The sequence below is a fragment of the Zychaea mexicana genome, assembly GCF_025766255.1.
Source record: "Zychaea mexicana strain RSA 1403 chromosome Unknown BDB00scaffold_89, whole genome shotgun sequence".
Lineage (NCBI taxonomy): Eukaryota > Fungi > Mucoromycota > Mucoromycetes > Mucorales > Lichtheimiaceae > Zychaea > Zychaea mexicana.
In genome coordinates, this window is record NW_026516752.1 from 72546 (window position 1) to 97114 (window position 24569).

Genomic DNA, 24569 nt, shown 5'->3' on the forward strand with positions numbered 1-24569 from the left:
ACATATGCTCAGCTTATGCGTATTGAGTATATAACCCGGAAACTGTTTTTGTTTAGTAAGCTACTTCTAGTTTATATAAAGAGCATCTACCAGAGATATCATTTTGCAGGATATCGTAGTTCGTGCATGCTATCAAGTCGTCTAGAATGTTGGATGAGAAAAAGATAGCGATTGATGGGGTAAAGCCTTGACTTCATCATTTTTTCTAATATTTTTTATACATGAGTGCGTACTTGACGTAGTATCTTACTGTGAAGAGATTCACAGTCATAATGCTAGCCATTGTGCTCTATTATACTGCCGTCTATTGTAAAACAAAGCCTAAAAACTTCTTTTGATTACTAATATGATAGCTCTCTTGGTTTTTTGCATTATCCTGGTAATCTTTTTTTGGCTCCAATAATTAAACCATCATTTACAGACTAATAGCCGAGCATAGCTACGGTACTTGGTATATCCGTCTTCCCTTCCATCGAGAAAATCCGGAAGTTCGTCGAGAGTATTCGCATAAGTGCTATTGTGCGAGGGTATATATTAGTATTAGTTAGTACGGTCTGAGTTCTTCTCTTTGTCACGCCTCCAAGCTTGGCCTTTTATCTTTCTTCCATTTCTCGTTGTTAAACAAAGAAACCAAACCATGGGAATCAGAATGAAAGCAACCCGTATGCTCGACAATTTGCCGATAAGGCCTGGTTTATTTACGCAATCGCTACCAGCAGACGTTTATACGGAATCGATTGACGAATCAACGCCTCGTTCGGACAGCAAGCTTAAAATCTCGCGTGCTGTCCACAATGCTGCGTTTTCATACACGTTACCAGATCACAATCCAGATCCTGAGCTATTAGCAGTGTCTACGAAAGCCTTGGACGAAATTGAACTTGATCCCGAAGCGATCCATACCGATGAATTCCTTCAAGTGTTTTCTGGAAACAAAATACTCGAGAATACCCGCCCGTATTCCGCTATCTATGGAGGGCATCAATTTGGGTAGGGTTAATTAAACGCATAATGTGTGCCAAAAGTAAACTTTAACTCGTGCTTAATGTGACTATGGCAAATGATCCCCCAGAATTTATGCAGGCCAACTCGGGGACGGTCGAGCCATCTCCTTATTTGAAACAGAGAATAGCAGTGGCGAGCGTTGGGAATTACAACTCAAGGGTGCTGGTCGTACACCCTACGCTCGTAATGGCGATGGTTATGCTGTCTTGAGATCCAGTATCCGCGAGTTCTTGATGTCCGAGCATATGCATGCTTTGGGTGTTCCCACCACCCGTGCCTTAGCGCTTATTGGAACCTCGCGAGAAATATTCAGAGATGATGCTCTTCCAGGTAAAAAAAAAACCATAGCCTTTTTAGTACATCGGCGCTAACAATGTCTTTGGTAAACGTATAAATTATGCGACCGTATTGTGTATTCTCTAGATGAGAAACAGCCTGAACTTGGTGCTATTGTTACCAGAATGTCCCCATCATGGATGCGCTTTGGCAGTTTTGAAATCTTTTATTCTCGTGATGACATGATTAACTTGCGCAAGCTTGCTGATTTTGCAATTGAACATGTCGTCAAAGAAGAAGAGGACTATAAGCCATCAAGCGCAGATGGTAACAGATACATGCGTTTCTTGCGTCGAGTCGCAAAGAAAACAGCCAAAATGGTTGCAGAGTGGCAAGCAATTGGTAAGTTTTTAGTTAATAGTTACGATAAAATCGCCAGAACAAGTACGTCCTGTCGTGGTATTTGAGAAGGGTTCTCTAAAATTTAAAACAATGTACATACCTATTAGGATTCAATCATGGTGTAATGAATACCGACAACATGTCAATTCTAGGTATTACTACTATTGCTGTTACACAATCTACTTTGCATAGTATATATCGACAATGTATCAAAACGTACTTAAATATTCTTATTATTGTAGGCCTTACGATCGATTACGGACCCTATGCAATGATGGACTTTTATACTCCTGCCAATGTATGCAACCACTCTGACACGGCTGGCCGTAAGTGTTAATTTATCTACGTCGTCATCTAATTGTTCAGTATATTTGCTACATTGCTGACCTTATGTAAATTATACAGAATATGCCTTTAAGCGTCAGCCCACTGTCTGCATCTTTGATCTATTTAAGTTTGCCGTGCCACTATTTGAGCTTATTGGTGCAGAAGACAAAGTCGATTCGCTTGTCTTTCCCCCCATCAATAACAACAGCAACAACAGTGGCGACAGCAACAATGAGACCGTGGTGACTGATGCAGTCACGCGAAGACAATATCGTGAAGTAGGCAAAAACGCAGTGACCAAAGTCCTCAGCGAGGAATTCTCGGACTGGTTTATGGAACATCTTTTATGGCGCATGCGCTTAAAGCTCGGTCTCAAGCCGCGCGACGAATTGGCGAGTGACATGAACGATGTTGTGATTCCCCTGTTGGACTGGATGAATGAGTACGATATTGACCACCATCGCTTTTTCCGCTCGTTATCAACATACCAAGTGACGAATGCGGGCGAGGATAAGGATGCCGAAACGCACGGTATCCAAGTTGTGCCACGCGATGCGGCAAAGGCAGGAGAAAGCAAGGAAGCACTCAAGCCCTGGTTGGCCATTTACCGCCATCGTCTTTTGCAGGACGGTGATCAGCCAGATAATGCCGATCGTCAGCGGCGCATGAATTCTGTAAATCCGCGCTTTGTGCTTCGAAACTGGATTGCTCAGGAAGTCATCGAAGCATTCGAAAACAAAGATGAGAAAGAAGCCAAGAAAATACTTCAGTCGTGTTTGACGGCTTGCACACATCCTTTCAAAGAACAGTATGATGACCAGTTGATCGAACATTGGGTGACTGACCCTGTTCCTGAGGTAAGTTGAATACCGATTGTTTCTTTTTGCACAAGTGATATTGGATATACCCTCTAATATTCTTTCTATTATGTGAAATAAATATATTGTAGTGGGGTCGAGACCTCAAGTGTTCTTGCAGCTCATAATAAAAGAATAGCAAAAGAGAGGCGAGATAATAAATCAAGAAATAATACATAAGCCGTTGTGTCTTTCTCTTTTTACACAAGAAAAAGGAGTGAAGGTGGTTATTTAGATGTGGGGAGGGGGTTGGTTCGGGGTATAATAATATATAGAGGCTTAAAAGTATATGTAGTTTTATGTGAGGAGAGCATTCTTCAATTGTATAATCCATTACTGCCTACATCCAAGCGTCCCGATCCAGCATCCAAGAATCGTCATTTTCTCCAGGCACAGGTTGTTTGTTAGCGTTCTTTACTCGACTGGCCATATCATTAAACATGCGAAGACCATTGCCCACCATATCTTCACCAATGTTGCGCACATTTTTGCCAACCGCAAGCATCTTGCCAAAGTCAAACAAGTCTTCTTCTTCGTCGTTGTTGCTACGCTCGCCTTCTTCGTCCTCTTCAGGTACATCATCAGCCCACGACGGCTTCATTGTGCGTTGATGATGATGGTGATGTTGTCGCTCCTGGTTATCACGTTGCGCAGTAGACGAAAAGGGATGCAGATCCTCTCGTTGACGATGCTGTCCTTCAGTAATGGAGATATTGTCATTGTCGCTTCTATCGCCTTCAGGGTCGGCAAGTGTGGCGAAAAACGACGATGGGGAAAATATACGGCTATCGGCGTTTGGGTTACCATTGTGGTTGGTGCTGTTTTCCATGGCGGCCTGGTTCAATTGGCTCATGAACTTGCCGGCGACCTCCATAAATGAACTGCTTCGTTTATGATGTCGTGGTTTTTCAAAAGAAGCTGATGAAGTTGTTTTTGTGCTGTTGGACATGAGAGGGTCGTACGACGGCCTATCACAATTCGCATGGAATTAATATATTGTCCTATATCAATAACAAGTTATTAAGACACAGCACACAACAGAAGTTACCTCCGCTTCGAATGATCTGCAGGCTGCTGTTGCTGTATCTGTTGGCCTTGTAATAATTGCTGTTGGTGATGATGCTGTTGATCTTCATCCCAGCCATCCTCATCTTCCAGACTCATGATGATGTTTTTCTTGATAAATGCGAGTTTTTCCGTGAAATCGTCTAGTCGATCTCCCAGAATTGATTGGGCAACCACAGCAACGGAGGACCTTCGGTCTGAAGTACCAGCTCCAGACCTCTCGTCATTTATTTCCTGGGAAATCGCCATATCATGAGCCTCGGGTCTTGGGGACGGTGGCTGCGACATGGATTGTAATGCGTCCACCTGTCCTTCTGTAGTTAGTGCACGCGATTCTCGGGGTTGCTGCTGTTGTACTTCACTTTCATGCGGTGGTGGTACTAATGCTGCTGCTGCTGCTGCTTCTGTTGTTATTGCTGTTGTTGTTGTTGCAATAGGTGCCACATTGTTGTTACTGATACTTTTATCGAATTCCTCTGGTTCATATGATAATGGACTTTTGAAATCCTTTAGTTCTTTCACCAGTTCTGATGTCGAGACTGCCATTGTTCCGATCGTGGATACATTGTTGACACGTTTATTATCTAAACTAGTGAGTTCTCGGTCCACGATGAATGGCGTTGGTGATGAACTGTTAAAATCCTGGAGTTCCCTTGCTGCTGGCGGTGGTGGTGGCGGTGACGACAACAACGATGATGATGAGCTGCTATTATTGATATCTGCAAGCTCCTGCTCCGCTAGTGCATTGCTGCTGAAACTCTTGAGCTCTTTTGCAGGTAGCTGTTGTGGTGATGAGGTACTGAAATCTGCAAGTTCCCGTTCTGCAGTAGCTGATGGTGATGGAGCATTATCGCCGAAATCCTTGAGTTCTCTTTCCATCGACGGATTACCGAAATCATCAAGCTCTCTCTCTCGCAATGCTGATGGACCGCTCATATCTTTGAGCTCCCGAGATTGCTGCTCTGTCGTCGGCTTTCTGTCTGTTTTCGGAGCAACGTCGATAAGTTCTTGATTATAGTATTCCACTGTTCGACTCGTTCGTTTTTCTCGCTCTTCCTCTTCTTCCGTTCTCAACACGGGTTCAGCGTACGCATTGTTGCTAGAATTGCTACTTGCATCTGCAGTTATCTACATACATTTTTTCATTGCATATGTTAGTATGTAGTAAAACATTGTACATTAATTGATCTTGCATAAAATTGCGCGATATCTACCTTGGCACGATCACTAATAACCGCCGATATCCGGTGGTCCGACAAAAACTGAGCATCGTCGTCCTCATATAAATAATCTGTTTGTTGCTCTGGCAAAGCCCTACGATCGTCACGTCCTCCTACTCCTCCCAACGCTGTGGTAGTAGAAGCTGTGGCAAACGGATTCCGGGACAGAAACCGATGAGGTTCGGCTGCCGAGAAAAGTGCGTTAGGTCCTGTAGGATCGTTGTCATCGTCAATAGAATCACTAGCATGCTGTGCTAATAAGGGCTCAATGCCAACGGTCGTGTTTGGATCGAGGTACTGATTGAGAATGCGCGAGCTAGTGTTGTCATCTTCACCAAGCGCTACTCGACCGTGGCGAGGACCAAGGCATTGGGTAAAAGGCCACAAGGGCATGCATGAGCGATTGTTATTGTATTGCTGTTGGTCTCGGTCGTTCTCGTCGTCTTCTGAATCGTCTGGCAGTAGGATAGGTTGACGTCGTCGCTTCGGGATACAGGATGCCAGAGGGTTCATTTTTTTATGAATGAGCGGTAGTGGGTATGGGCGTGGGGTGGGCGGTATCGGGCAGAGGTAAGGGGGAGAAGAGGTGTTAGTTGCGGGTGGGGAGGAAGGAAGTGTTGGAAAGAACTAACATATAGCGGGGTTGGCTCTCCCTTTCCTCTCTCTCTCTTCCACACGACAGTGAGTGTGTACGACGGGCTTACTATACATGGCGCATAGTAGGCACCTTGATTTCAAGACGTGACACCAATTTCCACTTGGCGCGTGAAGGCACATTAGAATGGCCGACAATGTATTTTACTTCATTTTGGCAGGTTTATAATTTCGAATGATTTAACGGCTACGATAGACCTGTTAAAGCACACATAACCCGTCATTAACCAATGCTTTGATGCGGATTTTAATCAAATAACAGTATATGTTTAAAGACTGCTGCTATAGATAAATACATCATGTAAAGGAGGACGTTTGTTATGTTGTGTGTTGTGTGTTGTGTGTCGTACTTTATATTTCATCCCCATCTTTGCTAATGGTTCCCTTGGACGTTAAACTTCCGCGTCGTTTTGGACCCATATATGCAATATCGGAGGTGGATCGCTGTCTTATTTAACTACTTGTTAAAACTTCTTCAAATTGCTAAGTGCAGTTAACGACAAATATGGCTTGCAGTGTATGTCAGCGCACAGCACTGGGTATGGATGAAGCCATCGTTAAAATACGCGGAACGGAGAAAGTTGTTTTGCTTCGAAAGCTATCCTCATTTGTGCTATGATTGAATACCATCCAGTGGCTCAGTAATCGGATATAGATGTGCTCATAACAACTACAACCTTGCATACATCTGCTAATATCTGACACCATTCCATTATCAATTAACGGTAATACTCCTTCTTGCTTCTCACTGACACCCAAACATTTTCGTTATTGATAACTTTTTTATAACGGTCTGCCAAGGTATCATTAAGGGCTATAGTAATGTACGACATAGATAATCATATATGACCGATATGTTAAGTGTAAGATACTCTTCTTAGAGCCTCCCAAAAACTCTAACAGGATAAACAGCAATACACATTCTGTAAAACGTATTAGAATGTATGTAGCGTGCTTTTGATGTTCAAGATTTTATCAAGCCATACATCATCATTCTATTGATGTATTGTTGGCTCAACAACTAAGGTATACGAATGTTTGACTCATTCTTCTAAAGTAACTTGGGTTACCAGAAGAAAAACGATAAGCCAGCCATACTTACCTCGTTATAGCATTTCCAACGGTTTCGCTTTCACACTCGCCGGATTTACATCTGCCTCGATCCAATATGTTGTCTTCACTACAGCAATTGCCAATCGAAAATGAAACCGCTTTCCAGAGCAGTGGGCAAAAGATTTGTTTGAGAGCAAAGGATGTACATAACAAGCATATAGAATGCCAGATCGAAATTCTGACAATGCCAAGTATAAATCAATGTCGGCTATTCTAATTTACTGATATATACATCCCCAACCCACCCCCCTCACCCACCAAACGATCGCCAGAAGGCAAGGTGCGCCAACTATCAGGAGTATATTGCATGTCATTACCTGCATTGTTGGCCAGTGCTTCTCCCATGAATAATCAAGGGAACATTCCTCTTTGGAGGCAATGATCAACCTTTTGCTTTTCATTTGTAGAGCAGTCAAGTATTTTTTGCATTGACTATCATGAACAATAATATAATGAGCTTGAAAGTATAGGCGGGTCAAAAAACGTGGCAATGAACGTGGCATGTGCCTCAAAAAGAAACCGCTAAAGTTACACACACGCCCAATTAATGAACCGCTTTTTTTTTGCACCTTGAGAGAACATGGGGAATCTCGCCCTTTCTCTTCCCCGTTTATTATTAGCTCATATATTAACTTTCTGACCAACTTTGAATACAGTAGAACAGCAAAGCACAGCTGCAGTAACGACAACAAATAAGCTCCTACACCATGGCCGTGCCGCGATCTTCTTCTTCGTTCTTACCTGCACACGTTCTTGCACAAGATCGCGACAGCGGCATCAGTACAGAAGGTGAATCGGACGCGGAAATGTTCTTCAATAGCAACAGTAACCACAGCAGCACTACTGCAAGTCGTCCCATGACGCGACAAGCATACCCATTCAGCGATGACGAAGAATTGCCGTCGATTCAGGAACAACACTACAACCAGCAAAAACAGCAACAACAACAGCAGCAGCAGCAGCTACTTGAGCACCAACAGCAACAAGAACAGCGTTTAAACAGTGAGGCCGTTTTTAGCTCGGAAAGCTACCACAACCACCAAGCAGAACAAGCCATGGCCTCTATTAAGCAGCTGGTCAAAGAAAACTCATGGAAAAAGGCATTAAAACACAAAAGCGGGGTTCTAGTCTACATGCTATCTAAGCAACAGCACGGCGGTGACAGCACGAACAGCAACAAAGCACCCATATTCAAGGGTGAAAGTGTTATTCATGGATTCTCGCCTCAGTCTGTATTCTACGTGATTGGCATGCGAAAACTTTGGGATAGCGCGTAAGTTTTGAAAGGATAATGGATAGTTAAACATGGTAACTGAAAATGGCAACGAAATAATATCATGATCCAGGTTCGAAGAAGGTCGGCTGATTGAAAATCTGAACGAGACAACATCGATTACATACGAATCATATCACTCTAGTTCCTCATCCAAGTAAGAAGCCATTTCTTCATAGCGTCGGTTACCCATTTCGTAAGACACTCTTATGCTGATACGACGTCACGTACTGTAATTAGAGCCTACGATGTTTCGCTTGTCGAACGGATCGAATGCTCTGCAGACGGCGTCATTTTATTTGCTTGTACCAGCATAGAAACGCCCAAAATCCCAAAAGTACCCGGTCGAACTCGCAGGCAGATGAAGGTAATAGAGTGCTAATGAGTTAGCAGCATTGTCACTTATCACACATCGTCCTGAACGTAACAGCTACCACATTTTACCCAGAAGACTTTGAATTAACCTTCTCTTGGATAATAATCTGCTATCTAGCTACAAGGATGGATTTTAAAGCCACTTCATACAACACCGCCGTCAACAAAAGTGACGTACATTACCCAAGAGAGCGTGAAAGGATGGATTCCCGGACTGACCAAAAAATCGCTTGCACGACGGCCGCTTGTGCTTGCCGATGTCCACAAATACTTGCAGCAAAAAGCAGAGCGGTCCAAAGAAAACAACCGATACCCCGCGACTGGCCTTCCTCCAGGCACTGCCATCACTACAACCAACAGCAATACTACTGCAGGCAACAATGATAGAACTTCCCATCCGTCTTCGCTACTAGCGCCAACAGGCAATGCACATGGTCAACGCAGGCCATCGATCATGGCGCAACAACAACAACAACAACAACAGCAATATCAAAAACCCAAATCAATCTTGCAAAAGACACCAAAAACATCGAGGTAATATTGGATATATAGGATGTCTGCATGCTGTGTAAGGGGGGGGGAAAAGAGAGTGAAAAGTCTAATTTGCAAGGTCACATTACTCTTTATGGCTATAGTCTGTTACACCCGAAAAGTAGCAGTATGCAGAGTATATTAACCAATCCCCCACCGCGTAACTCTTCTCTTCCGTCGCCAACGTCGTCTCGCTCTTCTTCAGTGACACGAAGGATCAAGTTCGCCGACGATGACCTTACATCTCAACGTAGCAGCACACCTTCCTCCATTTCTGCTGTTCACAGCAATAACAACAGCAGTGACGATATAGCATCAGGCCCAGCTTCTCAACAAGAAAGCCACGGCCCCGCTACTGTAGTATTACCAGCATCTCAACAACACCAACAGCAGAATATCAGTAGACTATATCCACCATCACGACATAGAACAAGTAGAAAACAATGCATCGACATGCTGAAACGGCTCGCATCGAGCGATATAGACGAATGGAAGGAAATGGGCGAGCGCAACAGTGCCAAGCTCTATTCGAAATCAGTACAAGGATCGGCAATACCCATTCTTCGGGGCGACGTGACGATCAACGGATCATGGACTCCTGAGCAAGTTTGCTCGGTGATCCAATGCTTTGGTGCACGGAAAATATGGGACGAGTACTTTGAGACGGGCCATGTTGTGGAACGCTTTTCGCAGAAAGAGTACCTTGTCTATATGCAAATGCGCAGTATATTTCCGATCCACAGTCGTGATTTTTCGCTTTTGACTGTGATTGACAGTGATCCAGGCACAGGCACGATTCACGTAGCATCGACAAGCGTATCTGATGGTTTGATTCCGATCATTAAACCGCATGTCCGAGGTCAAATTGTCGTGTATGGTTGGGCGCTGCGTCCACTCAAGGAGAAAGGAGGTGGAGGTGTGCGACTGACCTTTGTATCGCATATGGAGCTGGAGGGCACTACACCTTTGCCACCCGCAATTATTCGCCAGTTGACGATGGAAGTACCTGCATGCGTTGACCGTGTCCAATGGTATCTCCGTCAGCACGGTTGTCCCCCTTACATCCGCCGCGTTGCAGGCAAAATTACGCAAGAACAGTTCGATTCCAAGGATAAAATATACCGCGTATCATTTACCGCCAAGCATAAGCCATCACAACATCGTCAGCATGGCAGTTGGTTTACAGATATACGAACGAACCCGTCCATGTATGGGTTTGGTTTTAATGTGGAGGTGCTGCCTACAGAGCATACTCGGGTGGAGCTGCGAGCGGATGACATGGGTATTCGAGTATATACCTTGGATAATTCGCTAGAAGGCCGTTTGGTGGAAGTCGCCATAGAGCCTAATTTGCCTGGATCTACACCAAAATACACCTGGAATGGTGTGTCATTAAAGGAAGAGGAAAAGAAAAAGAAGGAGGATGAGGCTTTGGAGGAGCAAGTAACGGAACAAGAGCCACAACACCAATACCACGACATCATGCCAGCAACGATGCCACCTACTCCACCGTTAATAGCTACACCCGAAAACGAGGAACAAAAGGTTGATCCATCGATCTCACTGCCACCTGCATCGGACCAGCTTCACCAAGAACAGGATCAATCTTTGCAGCAGCAGCAGCAACAACAGCGACGGCTGGAACCGATAAAAACAAAGTGGGACCCATCAGAATCATGTATGTAAACTCATATATCGCTTCGTCATACTGCACTACTCTGAATACTTACCCTCTTTTTTGTGATCCAGGGCTCCATGCTTTGCATGACTCACGGGTAACTACACCAACCTCAACACGAGATGTAAGTCTGCTGTTGTAGAGTGATGATTATTATCTCACATTGCTGTGTATGATAGTTGCACTAACTCTCTTCCAACCTTTTTATTAGTTAATGCGACGACGAAACAGCCACGTTTTGGTCATCACTGATGAGCTTTCTTTCACGGGACCCCAACTATCTGTCATCTTTCTACTTATGGCGCTATGCTACTACATGGGCAAATTCTCTTGTCGATGTTAAAAAAAGCACAACCACACACATACACCCCTTATATCACACACCATCATCTGTATTATTTCCAGCTATACCTCATTCTCTCTTTTTGTTTTGTTAGAGCTACTGTTTGTACATATAATATCGCTTAACTTGTTGTTTTTTTTTCTTTTTCTCTTTTTCTTATTAATTTTGCATCATAAAAGATAATAGACAGTGGTATATATCTTGCATATCAGCTTCTTTTACAGCTTGGATTCTTGAGGCTCTTTGTACAAGACAGCAAAACCGTTGGAGAGAACGACACGCTCGCCAACCTTGGCAACAAATACTACGCCATCCGTCTTTGGCTCAGGACCAGGCACCTTCCACATGGATATGGTCACAGTTTCACCTGGCAGGACGGGTTTAGCGAAACGAGCATGGATCGATTTGAAGCGAAGGCGATCATTGTCACCAAAGCTCTTCAAGACGGAATGTGCAGCTTTGCCGTACGAGCATAGACCGTGGAGAATGGGTCGTGGGAATCCGACGGCCTGAGCAATGTTTGGGTCAGCGTGGAGTGGGTTAAAGTCTCTGCAAAAGAGAATAGCATCTGTTAGACCGCTAGCTCATCCTTCGTTCTTGATTTCAAAACCATTGAAAACAAGACCTTTACCCATTCAAACGGAAGATGAGGGCCTGGCTTTTAGTGGTGGTGAAAATGTCAGTTGCGTCTGCTGGTCGGTTAGGTGGAGCGTAGCTTGCAGGTGTAGGTCCCTTGGGTCCCTATTCCGTCTCTTATATCAATCTCCATTCTTCTCTATCGCTGCCCTTTTTTTTCTACCGAAAAGCCAGTATACTTACACCCCAACCTCCATAGTCGCGAACAAACATGCCGAGCGACAAGCGATAGTAGTGTACATTATCGGTCTCACCATAGAGATCCACCACAGTGTCAAGCAACATGCCCGATCCTGATTGTGTCGTTCACATGTTAGAATTTTTCCTTTGCGGCACGTGAAACAGCATACGTTTATGCGTATACACACCTTTATCATAGACGCCGCGTACAGTTTTCGTGGAGCGGAAACGACCACCTTCGACAGGGAAAGGATTGATCACTTCAACCGTCTGCTCACCATGCACGATCTTGTTTGGATCGTACCAAGGCATGCCAGGCACCGACCCGCCGGCTTGCCAGCGCTCGACGAATGAATTGACGTCCCAGCCAGCGTCCTTGAGAAGCAATGATACTGGGTAAGTGGGGAAAGGACCAAAATCCAAGTCCAACTCGTACAGCCATTGAAGTTCTTCTTCTGGAATGCCGATCGAAAGTGCATACAATAGAAAATCGCGTCGAGTGCATGCCACCTAGCGATAGCAGAAGGGAGTGTGTCAGTGGATATGGTTCTTTCTTTTTCATGTGCTATAGAAGAGAAAAGAATGCGCCTTACAATATCAGGGGAGCTAACGTGGCCGACGGCTTTAGATAGATCTGGCTTGAATCCTTCGACAGGCATAATAAATTCGGTATGAGAGGGTGACAAAGTGTGTAAAGAGAAAAGGAAAAAAAGAAAGAGGAAGAAAGAAAACTGTGGGGTATTAAGAAGATACGTTTATAATGCAGCAAAGCCGACAGTGGCTATTTTAGGGTTACACGGGTGGGGTTGAGCTGTAAGAAGAGCAATTCAGGCGTGCGACGATCACACGCGCATAATGCGCAAACCTAAATGTATGTAATCCTTTTCGTTCTATTAGTTCTAAACTTGTAACGAGGTCATGGCGTCATTAAATAGAGCTGGCCAGTTACTATAGCAACCATTGGAACAAGTGGAGAAAGTGCTCGAATCTGCTATGCAATTTCCATAGATGAGTTTCCCGTCCTTCTTTTCAGCAGTAGAGAAGTCAGGCTCGACGTGTACCAGACGCGAAGTACAACCGACTGGGAAAATGGCAAGGCACGGTTTTCCAGCGTTGTTATTCTCCAGCTCGATAACTTGAAATATCCGCTCAGCTGCTGCTTCTCTACTCGTTTATATAGCCAAGACCAGAGCTGCATATTAAACTTCTTTGATTTTGCTGTGCAGCTTTAATCTTGTGCTTGGGTGTCGGATTTGTTGTCGTCAAGAACATTAAACCAAAAGAAATCCGGCCGTCTGCACTACGCTTTTGTCATCGCTAGTTGTACAAAACCTTGGCGTTGTGCTTTGATCACCGTTCATCGTCAACATCTATAAGCGTAAAACATTGTACAGCTTGGTCTAATTTCGGCAGAAAGAACGGATAGAATCATTAGTTTGAAGTCCTTGTATCAGTAGCGCTGTACTTTTGAGGTGTTTTATATACCCCTTTTTGGTCCGGCCTCGGCATGTAATTATATTTTTCGCATCTGGCACCATTTTGTCTTGATGGCAAATATTTACCTATCGAGCAATACAGACTTTTAGATAGTGGCTTTTAAAACAATCCGTCGAACGTAATTCATTCATCAAACTTACCCTTCCTCGAAAAGAACACATAAATGTTGGTGTTGCTGCTTTTCACATTTTGTGAGTGACGGGGATACACATATGTGTCGTGGGGCAGCTCCTTGTACATTGTATGATTGCGATGTATATGTTTTAGAATTGTTTAGCTGGCTTTTTTGCTTCCTCTTTATGTTCGCCTCCAGAGAGATTGGTGCTATATTCAGTGCTGCTTAGTATCATGTATAAATTTGTACAATGCATGGTGCTTTAGGAGGCCATTTCTTTCCATTAAATTAATAGAACAAAGCTATCATTAATCAAGGTTTATTAATCATGTTGCTAAATATTTGATTAATATCGTACCGGTGATGTTGTCCGGAACACTATGCTGTTTTCGGCGAGCTTTATCAAGGACTCTTGCATTTTCTCCAGGGTCGTGTCCGTATGTTCTTTAGCATTCACTTGCATTAAAAGTTCAATGGATTGTTACATACAAGTTACCGTTTGTGTGGAAGCTGGTCATGTATGCATACCATTAGTAACTATATCATCAGACATGATCGTAATGCTTACATCTAACTAACTTACGAAGCATGGTATATAAACTTATACGTTGAAAATATGAATAAAATTCTGTGTACATACCGAATGTGATCCTTAGCTCGCTGTAGGTTTAAAATTTCCTGACTATTTAAAAAAATAGCCCTTTTTAAATGTTGCAAGATTCTATTAGGGTGGAACTAGCTTTGCTGTATCAAATATCAAGCTGTTAGAATAAAAGTATCACGAAGATCAAATGGAGCGAGGTTCTAAGGATGTAGCAAGAAACATTTGATAACTCTGTAATTTCAGGAGGTGCAATCGTATAGGACAAAGATGATCCGGATGAGGAGGTGTTTGGGAACGCAAGTGAGAAGAAGTACAGCTCTACTTAGTAGCTGAGATATCTATCAAGAGTAGTACATAGGATAAATCTATAAATGACTTAACAAAACTACAGCATAAATATCACTGAAAAGAACATGATTTAAGAATAAAAAGATATGACAAAAGATGTTTTGGAAGTCCCATTTATTCGAAAGGTATGAAAGGGCTACCAAAAGTACATTCCCTTTTAGTATATCCAGTAAATATAGCTGTAGATGAACGACAACAGTTACTTAAAGTTGGTTAACGAAGAGCTTTGAGTTATAAAACTTTTTCCCGGTAAATAACGACAATGCGAAACAAACAAAGACAGCCCTCCGTTATAAAGGTGTTCAACGGGAACTAAAGGTTTGTTCGGTTTACTGATTTTGCGAAAGCGTGAGAAGGTAGTCTCGGATCAATCGATTGTAAGGCAATAAACCCTTTTATGTACAATGTACTGGCAAGTGGACTATGTAGATCATCTAATACATGGAATATTTTTACATGTACAGATGTCCAAAAAGCATAAAAACAGAAAGAAATGCTATAATATTTTATATAACAGTAATGAGTATGCTTTGTAAGTGTTATGTGGTATTACATTGATGCTCTACTCTCGAATTCGCTTTTCTTCGGGAACAGTACTATGGTAATCTTGGAGTGACTTTTCGTAATATCCTTTTTCTAGGAACATGTGGGCACCAACCATAGCGAGAGATTTGCTAGCAATCATTGCGCCTTCATGAGTTGGCAGCACCTGCAGCTTCGGCGAATGCGTGGGTGTGGGGGAACGCATCAGTGTAGACGTCAGACGTTGGATGTAACCCGGGCATAAGAACAGAAACGTTGCCGAAATCTGAAACCGCACACGATATTATTATTTGAAAAAAGGTCTATATCAGAAAATGGCACTCCGTTGATACATCTAAAAGAAAGAGGAAATTTGATGGCACTAACCTGTAGAAGCACCGACGTGTATTACTTCTTGAGCTTGACGCGGTGGGATAGGGACGCCACCAAACGCGTCATAATACTTGGCGTATGTTTCAGCCATGACTGAGTTCTGTACAATATCTATACATTATAGGTAGTACATTGTGTTTGTTTTGGTTATCTCGGTCGTGCTCAGTGAGTGATGCGTAGTATACAAAAGCACAAAGTGATAGTATTGTCAACTTACTCTTGCACATGCCAGCACCGTGCCACGTGATAGTATATTCACAGCCGGTTGCTAACGCTGCTGCCTTAAAACAATTTTCAATCTTTATCATCAGCTCTACAACACGATCGGTAGACGGTGCACGGATGCAGAAGCGACCCGTTGTGCGGTCAGGGATAATATTTGGCTATGCATAATGATAACCAAAACCGATTCAGTCAACTCATATTCCCTTTCTTTTTGATCTTGTCGCTTTTAAACATACCGCTTTACCGCCTAATTATTTTGATTGCAATCAGCCTACTTGTTAGTAAAAAGGATACATACAGAACTAGGCAGCAAGCTTTGCTAAGAATAAAGACGAGAGAAACAGCTTACCATCGGTAATAATTCCATGGACACGATCAGTCCCATTAGTTTCTGTCGGAGCAACCCAACGTTAACCAATGCTTGGCAAATAGTGTCGAGCGCATTTACACCTATTATAAGCAGTAGAAATGTGTTACTTATTTATCATTTTCATCGAAACCCCGGATTTGTGTAGCTACAAATTCTCTCTTACCATTCCATGGTGCGCCACCGGCGTGAGCGGGCTAAAGGTGGGATAATACAGAACGGTGTGTATATGATTAGCAACTGTTCGTTTAATTATTCTTAGCCCACTTGGTATTTTTTCATTTCACTGCTTACCTTTCCTCGAAATTCGATCTCAAAGTTTTGAATAGCATTACATGACACACATGTTGTATTATCGGGACCAGGATGAAGCATACTGCAAACATCAACGTTGTCCTGGAAGGCTCCTTTCTTAGCCATTAAGATTTTATCATCCAATTCTTCTGCATTGTATGAATCAACAGAAACGAAGGGTTAGTGTTTCTATGTGGAAAGTAAGTTCATACTGTCGTGATGAAAAGCATGCATCAAGTGAAGTTCATTATGACAGGCGTTTGTTTCTACCTTCACTAGGAGTACCAAAAAGAACGACCGTTCCGGACGCGATTCCCTTGTCCAACAGGGCCTTCATAGCCATTGCGTTCGCAAGACCTGTCACAGCAATGAGATTGTGTCCACATGCATGGCCTATCCCCGGGAGCGCATCATACTCGGAGCAGAATCCGACACGTAAACCAGTTCCTTTAGTGTATTTGGCCATGAAAGCTGTTTCCATATCATATGCATGGCGTGCCACAGTGAATCCGTTCTTCTCCAAATAATCTGTCAGGACTTCATGAGCGTGATGTTCGTGCATGCTAAGCTCAGGGTTTTCGTGCAACTGTAATTATGACAAGATACGAGTTAATTTGCTGTGTTGACATAACAGATGATAAGGATTACGGTGAGATCTGAATTATCAACAGCTAAGACTCACGTCGCTGCTAATTTCTCTTAGCTCAGGAGTAATACGGTCAATTTCTGCGTAGACTACGCTTTGTGCTTCAGCGAGAAGTGATGACTAATTATAGCAAAAAGATATATCAGTATACGAGACTACATTTTACTTCGGTCATCCTCTTTTTGCTTTTTGCGTCTCAATTACATTGGCAGAAGTACTGACGATGGGAGATGTTCATAAGAGTTAGGATGATGATGCAGGTCTCCTCTTGCCTTTTCTAATAAATTACGGATTAATTAATTAACAATAATGATGTTCACGTCAATTCCAAAAGCCTGAAATTAATATGGTCGCGGAACAGGTGATCGCTATAGTTATAGTAGCAGTAGACTACGTGATACGAGTCTCACTATCTCGATTTTTTTTTTTGCAGAGCAATTACCATCCACACCAGCACACCATAATCCACATAATGGTGAGGTGGCTGGTTGATAAGTGGAGTAGTGGAGCGTATTGATCTATTAAAACTATGCAAAAGTGTGAGTAATTATTACCTAACTATTGATGACCGAAATGATGGAAATAAATGTATGATATGACGCGTGCACTTCTTCGAAGAAAATTGCAGATCGATACAAAATGGCGGGATACATGGAGCAGACCTGGAATGGCTCTTTGTCATGCAAAAGTAATTTATAGGTACTCGAACGGATAATAGTTTGCATAATAAAGCGATTCACGCAGCATTCGACATATGACAAATCCAAGAAAGGACGCTCGCATACATAAACAAGTGCACATTCAGTTTAATCTTTTTTGGTTATAATTAATTATTAATAAGTGTATAAAATAGATATCAAAAGGTTAACCGGACCTCGTGTGTGCATCTTTTTAGTGTGTAAAAGTATATATGTTTAAAGCTAAAAGGTAATGACGGGTGCGCTCTGACGCCGTCGTCCAGCCCAGCTTCGTCTTGTCACAGTTCTAGTGGGCATACACTGCGGAAGGCCTTGTTGCAATGACGGCGGTGCTGCCGGCAGCTCGCTTGTTGTCACATCAAAGCCATTGTTTTCATCGTTGCTGTTGTCGTTCTCGTCGTCGGTATCGTCGTTTTGAGAAATTCCATCTGGAAGTTGCCGTGAAATATTTTGTCGTTCGTTTTTTGACACTCGTAGCGTTTCTATTATTGCTTCTTCTGTGGTCGTTGTAGTTGTTTTTGCGGATATGGATGAAGATAATAGTGATACAGGAGGCGGAAGAGGAAAGGAGAGAGGAGTAGATGATGCATCGGATTCAGGGGTGACATATTCGTACAGTAGCATATAAGGATTGCTCTGCAGGACTTCTTCTATGCTGCATACGTCGACTTGTTCGTCCGAAATTCTGTACCACGTATTCTCGTCGCCATGAAGTGTATTGTTCCTATCATTGCATTGACGACAATGACACGTTTCTGCAACAAGACGCCGTTTGTATGCAATAAAATGACCGAAATCGTGACTGCCGTAATGTACAATAGTACCCATCAACTTGTACCGGCATTCCATACCGCCTCCTCGTTCTTCTTGCTCTTCGTCTTCTGAGGGTGGCGTTGTTCCTGCTGCTGCCGAAATAGGCTCATGTGGCTGTGTGTTGAGAGTACCATTGGTGCTATAGGGTGCCAAGTCGAGGAATTCCGGAAACATGATTCGACAGCTGTTCTTGAACACAGCGCCAGATGGATGGAACGTAGATCGGGATAAATGAAGGCATAGGATCTTTGGTGATTTGGCAAACATAACTTGTTTGCTAGACATTCGGCTCACAGCCCGTAGTGACGACGATTTCGCATTACCCCTGTTACTGCTACTGCTGCTGCTGCTGATGTTCCTGCTATAGTCGTCGTCATCTTGAATATTACCCACGTTGAGCCGATGTTCCAGTACTCGTCGTCGTTTCTCTATCATGACCATCTCGGAAAGAACCGATCGTCGGCTTGCACGGTCTTGAATTCTCTTGGCCTGCTCGTTAAGGGCATCCACCTGGGCGGACATCGAACTGACCGTATCGATCAATGCGCATTTTCGGCATGTGGCATCCGAGAGGTACTCCATTGCCGTAAACTCATTTAAGCAATCGTCAAGTGTTGTTGAGCTCTACATGTTAGAACGCATATTTTTTAATAACAGTGTATTTAGAACAATATCAGTCAGTGTCCAGCTGTCACATGGTAGTTTTAAAAAAAATTCACTGCGTTCCTTTGGATCAGATGATGATCCTCCTTTTTCGCCTGCTTACCGTATCCGGAAGGGTGAGTTGTACATTGTTGAACGAAAAATGTCGGATCGCCTCCTAGAAAAGAAAAGAAAACCTTGCAGTCAATACCTCTCTTCCGGTTTAACCATTTCCCTCCCCCTCTCATAAGAAAACACCTACAGTATAACCACATTGCATACAAGACAGACGACTAGCTAAGAGGCCAGTGAATGGATTTTTTAGTCGGTGATGGATCTTGTAACTCAACGACGACGGTGCCAGGATATCCTTCAATCCTCCCATAACCGACGCAGCCATAGATGATTGTAGTTTTTCCTCCTCAACGTCGATTGCGCTCGTTATCAATTGAAACAGTTCTTGTGCGTCTTGTTGATCACGGCTATTGATCCGTCGACCTGATACGACTGATACAATGTCGACAGGCTTGAATGAGGAGCGCTTCAAAAGTGGTTGGTTCAGCCGACGCAGCGTGGTGGCCAAGAACCATGAGACTGGACGAGCTCGTGAAGGTTGGATTTGTTCAAGATAAAGTTGCAAGCGGGGTAATGACGACAGGACCTGATAGCGTAATGATGTTGTATGTATGTGCGTATGCATATATGTTGTTGCGTGTGGTATACGTTGAGTTGAGAAAGCACCAATACTCAATCAGATAAACAAAAGATTTGTCTGCAACTTTACCTGCAAGACCGAGTTAAGAAAACATGTATTGCCTGTGTTGACGAGTCCCGAGACATAGTAATAAGAATGATAATTGTTGCTGCCGTTACTGCTGCTTGTTGTTATCGGGTCACGCAGACAAATCGAGTCTAATTCGGAATTGCTTGCGTGATAAATTGAATCCAGTGCTGCTGCTGTCTGCTGCTGATATGCTGCATATTGCTTATTTGTCATTGTTGTCGTTGACGATCGTCTACTGCCAACGCTGACCAAAGACACGGGCAGCCGTAACAGTATGCACGTAGTAGAGTAAGCGTAGGCCAAAAGATGCTGTAGACCTAGATATCGTACAGCCGAGAAAATTTCCGAGTAGTCGTGATGGAATGGAAATGCCCTAAAGGCAATCAGGATGACCAAGACGACTGCAATGCCGAGAATTACATGAATAAAATTGGTCAGGTCGATCAACAGTGACTGGAGGCCTTCCAGAGTCAACTGCATTTCTTGTTCAAAGTAGTAGTGGTTGGGTTATGGAAGATGTTGTAATGGGGGGATATTGGCGGGACAGTTTAAGGGGTTGAGCAACCTTTGTTTCTTAAACAAAAAAATAGAAAAAATAAGTGTGTGTGTGTGTGTATGCTGGCTGTTAGGATCTTCGATTGGCTGCCAGTAAAACTGCGCAGTTTTGCGTGTCTGTCTGTCTGTCTTGGGTGGTGGGGAAGCACATGCAAGCAGCCAACAAAGGGCTTTTCTCTTCTTGGTTTACTTGCTCTTCTTTCTCTTTCTCTCTCTCTTTCATTCCTTTTCCTCCTCCCCTTTCTTCTCTTTTTTTCCCTTCTTTTTTGCTTTTGGTCCTCTTGTATAGTTTATAAGGAACAGGCTTTTCCCATATTATTTTTTTGTCATTCTTTTCTCTATTAGTTTTTCTGTTATATTTGGGTATGATTAGTACTTTTGGTCAGAACAACATCGTTTACAGTGTTGACTATTTTATTAACGTCGCTTCTGCGTCTTTTATAATCTCGTATCAAGCTCACTGAGCGTTGTTGCGCTGGGGGATCAAGAAGCTACAAGCTCACCCTGAGCTTTAGTTCCTTTTTTATTTTATTTTTACTATTATTATTACGTTTATTATTTCGTTGTTCTTATATACATTTTCCTATTCTATCACAACATCCCATACATCATCATCAGCATCTTCAACTCCTTTTTTGCACAATCATCTTTCGCTTTTCGTCCTTTTTGAACATCCAAAAAGCACAGCAGATACCCTTATTAAACCAGATGGTCTTCTACGACGGTATAAAGTTCGCATGTCTCTCGTGCATCAGGGTTTGTATATAGGGGAGGAGAGAGGTACACGGGTTGGGGGCGATTGCAATTTTTCTTATACTTAATACTTTTTTCCCGATCAGGGCCACCGCTCATCCAATTGCAACCATGTGGATCGCCCGCTTATGGAGGTCCGCAAGAAGGGCAGACCCGTCAGTCAGTGTGCCTACTGTAGAGATCTGCGCAAGACCAAACACATCCACGCAAAGTGTGTTTGCACTGCTTCCAACAAAAGTACGTGCCCTCTTCTATTTGTCCCTTTTCAATGGGTGTAGATACCTCTTTGTTTCCACGGCAACACTCCGTAAGGCGACGCCATAGGAACAAAAAATTTAAAATCAACATTGGTTTTGTGTTTCCATAGCAACAACAACAATGGCAACAACAAATCAACCATGCCGACAAGAAGAATGTACATGTACTGAGAAGGCTAGAGTCCTGCTGTCTTCTGCGAAGCGGCGCAAAACGTGTTCCTCTTCACCCAGGACTACTTCTTCCGCTGGATTGGCGACGACCACGACAACCGCCGCGGCGGCCGCGGCCGCTGCTGCTGCAGCTGTGGTTGCCGCAACATCAACAACAGCAGCAGCATCTCAGCCGCCTTTCTTGCCTCAAACGGAGTTTGATATGCTGTTGGCTCAACCCACACTTACGCAACAGGTGCAGCAGGAACCGAACGAGGAAGACGTGGCATCGCTCTTTGACAGTATACTCCAACAACAGCAACAGGAACAACAGCAGCAGGAGCAACTACAGCTGCTGCAACAGCAGGAATCATCAAATGCTAATACTACTCCTACCTGTGCTACTGCAATTTCAACAAGTAATAATACCTCGTGTACTACTGCTACTGCTGCTGCGACTAATACTGCAGCAATGCCATCTTTCTGTGGAAGTCTGATACCCCAGCATACTTGCTTGCCACAATCGCTAGACGCGCCAGCGGAATCTGTCATGGTGACCATCACGCCCCTATCGAGCAACATTGTCCCATGCACTGCTTCTATCCGAACAAGGATTGTGACATGCTACTGTGGTGACAATTGCACTTGTCCTGGCTGTCTTGTTCATCAGCAAAATAATGTCATGTTTGAAACGTCATGTCCGTCTTCCGCCACCTCTTCATGCTATAATGGCTCGGATGATGAACAGTGTCACAAATAAAAACCATATATAAACATAAACAAACAACCTATCTGCTATAATACGTAAGCATAGCTTTTTTCTCCTCTCTCTCTCTCTCTCTCTCTCTCTCTTTACTCCTTTTTTTTTTCTCTCAAATCTTTGCGTATATATTCACGCCCTATATCCGTGTCTTTTTCCTTTCAAGTTAAGCATGGTAAAGATCCTGTGCTATTGCTCTATAACCAAAAAAAAACTCTATAACGACATACAGTGTACATATTCACGCTCAATTTTATCCCCAAAAACTCCTCATATAGGCTGATCAATTGTCACAAGAAGAAATTGAAGAATGCAAGGCATCCTTTGATCAGTTTGACAGGGTAAGAAAAAAGAGATGGAGCAGTTTTTAGTTTTCAAAAAGCATGAACCAAAATAATCATACAAAAAACAAGGATGGTAACGGAACGATCGATGCCAAAGAACTTGGTGGAGTCATGAGATCCTTGAATATGGTAGTTAATGACACTGAGGTCAAGAGCATGATTCGAGAGCTTGATGCCGACGGCAGTGGCTCGATTGATTTCAACGAGTTTCTAAGTATATTCAATAGGTAAAGCTTTTTGTTATCACTTTCATCATATCATTTCTACGTGTACACGCGTATTAAAAAAATTACTGACATACCACATGACATTATCATTCACTGGGTTATTTTTCTGTGGCGGGGTTGAACCACCTTAAACCAACAATAATACGCACGCATATACAAACGGTGGGGTGGAAAACTAGGTCAAAAGAAAATAAGGCGGATATACAAAAGGAACTGATGGAGACGTTCAAGGTGTTTGATAAAGACAATGACGGCACCATCTCGGCCAGCGAGTTGCGAGAAGTCATGAATAGCTTGGGTAAGCTTTACTCCGATGAACATCCTTAATTCCTATCATACTACTAAGCGAGTCTCTGACACTTGATATAACCCTTTCAATAGGTGAGAATACGTCAGAAGATGAGTTGGAGCGTATGTTGGAAGAGGCAGACCTAAATCAAGACGGTGTCATCAACTACGAAGAGTTTGTTAAAATGCTGGTAAGTATTATTCTTTAGTTATGCTACTACACAGCGTCAGAGTTTACTAACCTGAAAAGTAACATAATAGGGTCCCTAAATCAAGCTTTTGCCACCTTCATGTAATACAATATACTTCATATTGTTTTGAAAACTCTTTCCACAAATAAGAAGCGAAAAGCTTATAAAGAAGCCAAGAATTGCAGCAGCAGCAGCAGCAGCAGCAGCAGTTTTACTGCATATACTACCAGCCACCGTGCATTTTTAAAAGGTTTAAAGGAGTAGATGAGCTGGGGTCATGATTATTTGGTCTGAGATCTAGCGCGTCATTAGGCGCTGAGAAAAAGTTTCTGGGGTCACTGTTGGCTTTTTTCAAATATGGCCGGTGTACATTGTTGTTTGTGCTGCTTTCTCTAACTGCCTACCACATTACATACGAAAGAGCGAATATCACGCTACAAGAGTAATCTATTTGTATGTTATATACACAAGTAGCAGCAAGTCAGTAAACTCATCTCGCGAAAAATACCAAGTTGCTGTTACTACGGGCAATAGGGAGGCGGAGAAAGGTACCATGACCCCAAGACCACATTGTAAGGTCGTACCGGTGTATCGTAAGCAAAGAAGCAGATGCAATAATTAGTAGAACTTTACTATTCCTGTCTAGTTTCTTCTGCGGACATTAACCCTTCTTCTCTACCCCTGTAATATGCAGAGTATGATATGGGCAGCTCAACTCATAATATTGCATTTTGCTATCTATTTTTTTTTACTTGTTTCAATGCAAAGCACGACCGTAACCAAACCCTGTGATTATTTATTATAATCAGCTCTTGCTGTTGTTGGTTTAGAGAAGAATACTCTAGCCAAGTGGTATTATTTTATGCAGAATAATTGATACGTCATGCAGCAGAATCATAATCTAGAACGTGCTATATACATGGGGCTTAATATTTGCCAAGAAGCAGGTGGAAAAGCGAAAAGTTTTTCCTACTCCTCGCATCACCTCGCGTCCATTCATCAAGCTCACCTCCTCGTTCAAAAAATATAAATCCAGGCTTAATACAGCGACCAGGATGTAGGTGTTGGTCAATTACTAAACGCGACCTACCTTTTTGTTCTTACTTCCCCAAGTAACACAGATTTGTACTAGCAAATATTGACAGGTTGTCATCCTGTCCT

At 43.0% G+C, this 24569-nt stretch overlaps 9 protein-coding genes across 9 annotated transcripts; 4 read left to right on the forward strand and 5 right to left on the reverse strand.

Annotated features, from left to right (window-relative positions):
- Positions 1-141: 141 nt before the first annotated feature.
- On the forward strand, positions 142-3047 carry BDB00DRAFT_981191 (uncharacterized protein). The gene is made up of 7 exons (XM_053129981.1): positions 142-990; positions 1073-1335; positions 1429-1683; positions 1791-1835; positions 1926-2009; positions 2089-2867; positions 2960-3047. Exons 1-7 carry the CDS (start codon positions 638-640, stop codon positions 2993-2995), a joined length of 1815 nt encoding a protein of 604 aa, XP_052975625.1. The 5' UTR covers positions 142-637; the 3' UTR covers positions 2996-3047.
- BDB00DRAFT_843465 (uncharacterized protein) lies at positions 3048-5780 on the reverse strand. The gene is made up of 3 exons (XM_053124963.1): positions 5147-5780; positions 3916-5060; positions 3048-3835 (listed from the first exon to the last, which is right to left on the reverse strand). Exons 1-3 carry the CDS (start codon positions 5663-5665, stop codon positions 3208-3210), a joined length of 2292 nt encoding a protein of 763 aa, XP_052975626.1. The 5' UTR covers positions 5666-5780; the 3' UTR covers positions 3048-3207.
- Positions 5781-7626: 1846 nt separating this feature from the next.
- On the forward strand, positions 7627-11119 carry BDB00DRAFT_876449 (uncharacterized protein; the record flags this gene model as incomplete). The annotated part of the gene is made up of 7 exons (XM_053127485.1): positions 7627-8192; positions 8266-8349; positions 8433-8559; positions 8686-9101; positions 9203-10776; positions 10848-10900; positions 10988-11119. 7 exons carry the CDS (start codon positions 7627-7629, stop codon positions 11117-11119), a joined length of 2952 nt encoding a protein of 983 aa, XP_052975627.1.
- A 115-nt stretch (positions 11120-11234) lies between these two features.
- Positions 11235-12672, reverse strand: BDB00DRAFT_962474 (HotDog domain-containing protein). Its single transcript, XM_053129739.1, has 5 exons — positions 12529-12672; positions 12124-12445; positions 11939-12048; positions 11751-11860; positions 11235-11668 (listed from the first exon to the last, which is right to left on the reverse strand). Exons 1-5 carry the CDS (start codon positions 12592-12594, stop codon positions 11338-11340), a joined length of 939 nt encoding a protein of 312 aa, XP_052975628.1. The 5' UTR covers positions 12595-12672; the 3' UTR covers positions 11235-11337.
- A 2288-nt stretch (positions 12673-14960) lies between these two features.
- On the reverse strand, positions 14961-17671 carry BDB00DRAFT_932040 (uncharacterized protein; the record flags this gene model as incomplete). Its single annotated transcript, XM_053129060.1, has 10 exons — positions 14961-15307; positions 15409-15525; positions 15632-15797; positions 15989-16089; positions 16173-16203; positions 16301-16449; positions 16571-16886; positions 16983-17066; positions 17389-17464; positions 17583-17671. 10 exons carry the CDS (start codon positions 17669-17671, stop codon positions 15192-15194), a joined length of 1245 nt encoding a protein of 414 aa, XP_052975629.1. The 3' UTR covers positions 14961-15191.
- A 576-nt stretch (positions 17672-18247) lies between these two features.
- On the reverse strand, positions 18248-18760 carry BDB00DRAFT_737972 (uncharacterized protein; the record flags this gene model as incomplete). The annotated part of the gene is made up of 1 exon (XM_053118414.1): positions 18248-18760. A coding segment is annotated over one exon (513 nt), but the record flags the coding sequence as incomplete, so codon positions are not given.
- A 502-nt stretch (positions 18761-19262) lies between these two features.
- On the reverse strand, positions 19263-20546 carry BDB00DRAFT_619236 (uncharacterized protein). The gene is made up of 2 exons (XM_053118048.1): positions 19884-20546; positions 19263-19760 (listed from the first exon to the last, which is right to left on the reverse strand). Exons 1-2 carry the CDS (start codon positions 20361-20363, stop codon positions 19344-19346), a joined length of 897 nt encoding a protein of 298 aa, XP_052975631.1. The 5' UTR covers positions 20364-20546; the 3' UTR covers positions 19263-19343.
- Positions 20547-21146: 600 nt separating this feature from the next.
- On the forward strand, positions 21147-21469 carry BDB00DRAFT_770770 (copper fist DNA binding domain-containing protein; the record flags this gene model as incomplete). The annotated part of the gene is made up of 2 exons (XM_053119911.1): positions 21147-21194; positions 21278-21469. 2 exons carry the CDS (start codon positions 21147-21149, stop codon positions 21467-21469), a joined length of 240 nt encoding a protein of 79 aa, XP_052975632.1.
- Positions 21470-22412: 943 nt separating this feature from the next.
- Positions 22413-23617, forward strand: BDB00DRAFT_843481 (calmodulin). The gene is made up of 6 exons (XM_053124964.1): positions 22413-22533; positions 22637-22699; positions 22772-22929; positions 23109-23227; positions 23311-23408; positions 23479-23617. The coding sequence occupies exons 1-6, from the start codon at positions 22531-22533 to the stop codon at positions 23485-23487; spliced, it is 450 nt and encodes a 149-aa protein (XP_052975633.1). The 5' UTR covers positions 22413-22530; the 3' UTR covers positions 23488-23617.
- The last annotated feature ends 952 nt before the right edge of the window (positions 23618-24569 follow it).

What these genes read in the sequence shown, in the direction of transcription:
- BDB00DRAFT_981191 (XM_053129981.1), top strand. Translation starts at nt 638, where the DNA reads ATGGGAATCAGAATGAAAGCAACCCGTATGCTCGACAATTTGCCGATA. An exon ending in CAGAGATGATGCTCTTCCAG is followed by an intron (nt 1,336 to 1,428) that starts GTAAAAAAAAAA and finishes TGTATTCTCTAG; the next exon opens with ATGAGAAACAGCCTGAACTT. An exon ending in CGACAACATGTCAATTCTAG is followed by an intron (nt 1,836 to 1,925) that starts GTATTACTACTA and finishes TTATTATTGTAG; the next exon opens with GCCTTACGATCGATTACGGA.
- BDB00DRAFT_843465 (XM_053124963.1), bottom strand. Translation starts at nt 5,665, where the DNA reads ATGAACCCTCTGGCATCCTGTATCCCGAAGCGACGACGTCAACCTATC. An exon ending in TTATTAGTGATCGTGCCAAG is followed by an intron (nt 5,061 to 5,146) that starts GTAGATATCGCG and finishes AAATGTATGTAG; the next exon opens with ATAACTGCAGATGCAAGTAG. An exon ending in GCAGATCATTCGAAGCGGAG is followed by an intron (nt 3,836 to 3,915) that starts GTAACTTCTGTT and finishes GAATTGTGATAG; the next exon opens with GCCGTCGTACGACCCTCTCA.
- BDB00DRAFT_962474 (XM_053129739.1), bottom strand. Translation starts at nt 12,594, where the DNA reads ATGCCTGTCGAAGGATTCAAGCCAGATCTATCTAAAGCCGTCGGCCAC. An exon ending in ACGCGGCGTCTATGATAAAG is followed by an intron (nt 12,049 to 12,123) that starts GTGTGTATACGC and finishes CGACACAATCAG; the next exon opens with GATCGGGCATGTTGCTTGAC. An exon ending in CTCATCTTCCGTTTGAATGG is followed by an intron (nt 11,669 to 11,750) that starts GTAAAGGTCTTG and finishes TCTCTTTTGCAG; the next exon opens with AGACTTTAACCCACTCCACG.
- BDB00DRAFT_619236 (XM_053118048.1), bottom strand. Translation starts at nt 20,363, where the DNA reads ATGCAGTTGACTCTGGAAGGCCTCCAGTCACTGTTGATCGACCTGACC. An exon ending in TTCTTAACTCGGTCTTGCAG is followed by an intron (nt 19,761 to 19,883) that starts GTAAAGTTGCAG and finishes TTACGCTATCAG; the next exon opens with GTCCTGTCGTCATTACCCCG.
- BDB00DRAFT_843481 (XM_053124964.1), top strand. An exon ending in TTTCTAAGTATATTCAATAG is followed by an intron (nt 22,930 to 23,108) that starts GTAAAGCTTTTT and finishes GTGGAAAACTAG; the next exon opens with GTCAAAAGAAAATAAGGCGG. An exon ending in AGAAGTCATGAATAGCTTGG is followed by an intron (nt 23,228 to 23,310) that starts GTAAGCTTTACT and finishes CCCTTTCAATAG; the next exon opens with GTGAGAATACGTCAGAAGAT.